This window comes from Trichechus manatus, unplaced genomic scaffold (assembly GCF_000243295.1).
Source record: "Trichechus manatus latirostris isolate Lorelei unplaced genomic scaffold, TriManLat1.0 scaffold00105, whole genome shotgun sequence".
Taxonomy (NCBI): domain Eukaryota; kingdom Metazoa; phylum Chordata; class Mammalia; order Sirenia; family Trichechidae; genus Trichechus; species Trichechus manatus.
Genome location: NW_004444041.1, coordinates 9055075 through 9061074, shown reverse-complemented (window position 1 = coordinate 9061074; position 6000 = coordinate 9055075). Strand labels below are relative to the sequence as shown.

Genomic DNA, 6000 nt, shown 5'->3' with positions numbered 1-6000 from the left:
AAAAAAAAAAAAAAAAAAGAAATGTAAGTGAGATATGGGACACAGTAAAAGGTCTGTAACTGAAGCCCCAGAAAGAACGGAGAGAATGGAGCAGAAACATTATCTGAAGAGATACTGGCCAAGAATATTTCAAAATTAAGAAAAGACATCAAGCCACAAATTCAAGAAACTCTACAAACTCCAAGCCATAAATATTACACATACACCTGGACACATCTTGAGAAAACTGCTAAAACCTAATGACAAAAGAGAAACACTTAAAGGCAGAGAGAGCAAGGGGAAAAAAGACACATTACCTCCAAAGAGCAATAATTTTTCCTGACAGGTGGCTTTTAAATAGAAACCATGGAACCAGAATATCTCTAAAGTGCTGAAAGAAAATAACTGTCAACTTAAAATTCTATACACATTAAAGATAACATTCAAAAGTTAAGACAAAATAAAGGCATTTTCAAAGAAACAAAAAAACTGAATGTCACTAAAGAGATTTCTTCAAGAAGAAAAATAACCCCAAAGATAAACATGAAGATGCAAAAAAGGAATGAAGAGCAACAAAAATGATAAATATGTAGGTAAATCTAAAAGAATATTGACTGCGCAAAACAATAATGTCTTAAAAAAATTTAAATACACAGATTAAAATACATGATAACAACAGCATAAAACTCATTTTAGTGTTTAAGGTCCTTGCATCGTCGAAAAAGTTATAAACATACTACTCTAGTAAGCCAAGGATGTACGATGTAATTTCTAAAATAACAACTAAGAGAATAATGAAAGAATGTATAACTAACAAATGAATAGAAAAGAAATGAAATAAAAAAACAGCTGATTAATCCAAAAGAAAGAGGGGGGAGGAAGACAAATATTAAGGCAATAGAAAATACTAAAATTGTAGATTTAAACACAAATATATCATAATTACATTAATAACAAATGGACAAAATACTCTAATTAAAAGGCGGAGGCTTTACCAAACTGGAATGAAAAAATACAATGTTAACTATATGCTTGTTCTATAAGACATGTGCCTTAAATACAAGTACACAAAATGTTTACAGATAAAAGAATGGAAAACGGCATACACACAAAAAGTAATCAAAAGAAAGTTGATAAAGATACAGTAGATTTTAGGGCAGGAAGCATTACTAAAGATAAAAAGGAAGACTATATAATAATAAATGGGCCAATTATAGGGGAAAAAATAAATATTCTAAATACAAAGTACCCAATAACATTGCCTTAAAACATAAAACAAAACACAAAAGAGCATGTACTGTATGATTCCATTTATAAAAAGCTCAAAAAGACTAGTAGTTAGCTTTGGGGGAGTGTACTGACTTGGAGGGAGCAAAATAGAGGGTACTGAGGTGCTATGAATGTCCTACTTCTTTATCTGGGTGGTAGTTACAAAGCCATATTTGCTTTGTTAAAGTTCATAAAGTTATTTGCTTATGATTTCTGCACCTTTTGGTACTTTGTTTCTTAAAAACAAACTATAGAAAGCAAAAGCAACAGAGTGATCTAGAAAACTCAAGACAGACGTTATCTCCAGTGGGGACAAAGATGGAACACTAAGAGCTTGAACAATATTGGTAACATTTTACTTCTTAAATTAGGTGACTTGTTTATTGTATTATCATACTTCATAACATACATATGTTGAATATATGCATCTGTACATATCAAATACTTCCAAATTTTTAGACAGAAAGAAACTCCTTATACACTAACATGTCAATAATAGCTTGACAATGAGTGGCTGGACTGTGTTTTATTTTTATTCTTTTTATTTTTCTGTATTTTCCAATTTTATAAAATCAGGCTTTATTTTTTGGTAATTAAAAAAAAATCTAGTTTTTCAAAAGGAAAACTCTATCCCAATTTTCCACTCAGTTGTCTACAAAACACTTGAAGTAAAAGTGTATTTCATATCTCAAAATAAAAAATAGCCACACAACAGATGTGCGAATTAAATTACTGCAAAAAAGGAAATGAAGAAACTCTTTAGGATAATGGAAATGTTACGTATCTTGATTGTGGTGGTAGTAATACTGATGTACACATTTGCCAAAATTCACTGAACTGGACATATAAAATGAATGAATTTTACTAAATGTAAATTATATCCCAATAAATTTGATTCTAGAAATTATTCTTGCACAGATACATTCGAGGCAATTAGAAAACAACAGTTTACATACAGTACCTACAAATTCCACAGTTTTCACAATGATACTGCTTCTTGTCTTTGTCAAACAGATGGCATATACTACAATAATATTCTCCAAACAATGTGCTACATTCTTCACAAGTCTGCTGGGCCTATAAAAAGACAGAAATTGGAATAAATTTACCCAAACATTTTGAACTAACATTTAAATATCCAGAATTTGTTAAAGTATATGAAATTTTATTTTTAGAAATTCTTAAACATCTAAATCAAAGACATTGCTTACTCCAAGAGTTAGAGGTCTTATTTGCAATACTTGAGTAAATTTTTGTTCAAACCACTTTAGTAAAGAAATAGAAATGAAATAGAAATGTCATGAAATCTTACATGTTGAATTTTTTCACAGTTTATGCACTGCACTTCCTTTACTTTAAAGCGGTCTAGCTGATGGTCTTCATTGTTATCGTGACACAACCGACAAGTATAAAGCTTGTCACAGCAAGGCGCCTAACCCACAGGGGAGAAAAAAAGGTTATAAGAAGAGAGAAGACAAGTTTGTAATACCAAAAGAAAATTTCTTCCTTCTTCTCCTGGAATAAGGTCAAATATTACAACCCATAGAACAGTTAAGAAACTGATCCAAAACACCTTTTCACTGTTTCATGGCATATTTTATTCAGTGACTACTCCCTTCAACATCTACACATCTTTACGAAGTTGCACAACCTTGTCCTTAAAGACAAAAGGAGCATGAAGGATGGAAATCCCTAGCCTGAAAACTAATCCACAACACCCTAATCTCATTCTCAGTCCTAAATGCCAGATAGGAGTCCTCTTCTTAAACATTTCCAGATAAACTCCTTTACATACTTAAACCCCTAAACATTAAAAATTATAAAAACTTTTTTAGTTCATTAGTATTTATTTATCATCAACTATATATCTGATATCATACAGGATGCAATAAAAGTAAGAGACAGCCCTTACTTTCAAGAGGGGCAAAGATTGCCGCTTGTCCACCAAAATCTATTCTCTCCTTCCTGGGTACCTGAACGCCCAGACTCCCTTGCTGGGAGCGGTGGCAAAATGACCAAGTTCTTACCAACAGAATATAAACAGATGAAATCAGTGCCACTTCTGGTCCTGAGTATTAAGAAACTGGGCATGCCTCCTCCTCCATGCTCCCTTTCTCTTTTCCATCAGATAAAACCTGGACACGGCAGCAACCCACCTTGGATGGACCATAGGGTTTCCTAGGCTGTAACCTTTATGGGAGCAGATCGCCAGGTCTCTTCTCTCACGAAGCAGCTGGTAGGTTCGATCTACCGACCTTTTGGTTAGCAGCACAGCACTTAACCATTGCACTACCAGGGCTCCTTACAGCAACTTAGCTTTACCCTAACTAGTACATCATGAGGTTTCTAGGCCAGTACTTTCTAGTACACTGTGACCTTGCAAATCCACCCATTTTTGAAACCTTCCTATGTTGTGACTTACCATAACATACATAGTTCGTTCCTTAAAGATTTTAACACTTAACTGGCTCCATCTCCAACATTATTCCTATCCTAATTCTTAGTGATCTGCACATCCACATTGATAATCCCTCCAATATCCTGAACTCTCAGTTCCTTGAATTTCTCACTTACCATGGCCTTGTTCTTCAAGACTCCTCAACCACATACTCTCAGTCATATAAAGAACAGTGGTTGTCAAACGTTTTCGTCTCAGGACCCCTTTACATTCTTAAAAAATATTAAGGACAGTACAGAGTTTTTGTTTATGTGGATTGTATCTATTGATATTTACCATGTAATCAATTAAAACTGATTTTTAAAAATATTAAGGATTACTTCTGTTTAAAACAGAAATAATAAACCTATAAATAAGACATTTTAATAATAACTGTATTTTCCCAAAAAAAAGCTAGATTTTCATATTTTCTTCTGCATTCAATCAGTTATATGCTGTTTTGATTGAAGTACATGAAGAAACTCTGGTCTCACACAAATATGTAGTTGCAAAGGGAGGAGTATTTTAAACAGCCTTTTCAGGTAACTATGGATATTCTTTTCCGATACTAGACCAAAACTCAACAAGTGGTAGTTTCTTAAAGGTGAGTTGCAATGTGGAATTTGAAATCCTATCAATGAACTTTCCTTCCTTTTACATTAAAATTGATATGGTGTATCTTGCACTTTGCATGTATCTTTTACCCATGCATTAGTCATTTGGAGATTACCAGTTCACTGGCTTACACAGCACTTCTAAATGTTCATGGGTTTTAACATACAATATAAAAAAAATCACGTTCATTAGTATCACTACTCATCTCATCAGAAAAGTCTTTAGGTACTGGGAAGTTTTCAAGCTCACAGTGACTAATATAAGTTTTCCAAAATCCTAAGTTTGAGGCAAAAGCTCAAATTTTATCACTGGCAACAAATACTGTCAACTGTTTCCCTTGAAGTGACAGTCTCATTTCCTTCCTTTTCAAGAAAATATTGCTAAATACCCAATTCTGAATAATCACAGTTCTTTCAAGTAAAAAAAAAAATGTTGTTCAACAGAGTGACTAGTTCAGCTCGCAACTCAACTGCATAAGTGCTTTTCCTTAAGACAATCATATTTCAGTTTGCATAAGTGCTTGATGAAAACTTCCCATTCCATCAAACAATATTAAAAAAACATGTATTCAGAGAGTGATATTTATCAAATAATTTTATCAAAATTAGTAGTTTTATTGCTTCATCAATGATATTAAGTGAAACTGGCTTTTAACTACAGGTATACTACAGCTCAGTGGTACTGCCCTGATTTGCGCTAAGGGCAGTTTTACACGTCATTGCTTTCCCACTATCGGTGCAAATGTCAAGACACTGATAAAAAACAATACCTTAGTATCAGTATGAACTCTGATCTTGTGGAGGCCCTGAAAGGGTCTCAGAGACCTCTAAGGGTTCATTCACCATACTTTAGCTGCTCTAGAACAAGAACAGCACCCTCTTTGTATCTCAATTTCAAACACGAAATTCTCTAACTACTACCTCTTATCTTCCTAACTCCAATTCTCCCCTTGCATGCACCCTCACTCCCTCATCCCTTCTCCCACTACATACTCACCTAGCAAAACCCAAATTTTGGTTAAATCTATCTCTATCCTTCTCTACCTATACAGGAATAGCTAAATATGGCTAGAGAAAAAACATTATCATACCAACTGGTCTCACTTTGAAGTCCTGTTGTTAAGTTCTGATGAGTCGACTGCAACTCATACCGACCCTACGTACAGGAGAATGAAACACAGCCCAGTCCCACACTATCCTTACAATCTTTACTATGTTTGAGACCCCTGTGGCAGACACTGTGTCAATCCATTTCAGTGAAGGTCTTCCTTTTTTTGGGCGACCCTCTACTTTACCAAGCATGATGTCCTTCTCCAGGGACTGGTCCCTCCTGATAACATGTCCAAAGTATGTGAGATGAACCCTCACCATCCTCGCTTCTAAGGAGCATTCTGGCTGTCCTTCTTCCAAGAAAAGTTTGTTCGTTCTCCTGGCAGTTCATGGTACATTCAATATTCATCACCAACACCATAATTCAAATGCATTAATTTTTCTTCAATCTTTCTTATTCACGTTCAGCTTTTACACGCATATGAGACAATTAAAATACCACAGCTTGGGTCAGGTGCACCTTAGTCCTCAAAGTGACGTCTTTGCTTTTCAACACTTTGAAGAGGTCTTTTGGAAAATGTTCTGCAGCCTACTTTGATGAGTGGCGTCTGGCATCTTAAAAGCTAGCGAGCGGCCATCTAAGATGCATCA

The 6000-nt window shown here is 34.6% G+C and overlaps 1 protein-coding gene across 3 annotated transcripts in view; it reads right to left on the bottom strand.

The window, feature by feature from the left end:
- The window catches only part of RCHY1 (ring finger and CHY zinc finger domain containing 1), a 37699-nt gene that overhangs the window by 27417 nt on the left and 4282 nt on the right, over nt 1–6000 (bottom strand). Inside the window, exons 2-3 of one of the 3 annotated variants that reach the window (XM_004383144.2) lie at nt 2561–2680; nt 2210–2325 (exon numbers count right to left, since the gene is read on the bottom strand). In XM_004383144.2, coding sequence (XP_004383201.1) covers nt 2210–2325; nt 2561–2680 — 236 coding nt within the window. Of the gene's footprint in view, nt 1–2209; nt 2511–2560; nt 2681–6000 lie in introns of those variants that run through there. The other 2 variants (XM_012557488.2, XM_023737640.1) reach the window with 2 other exon arrangements.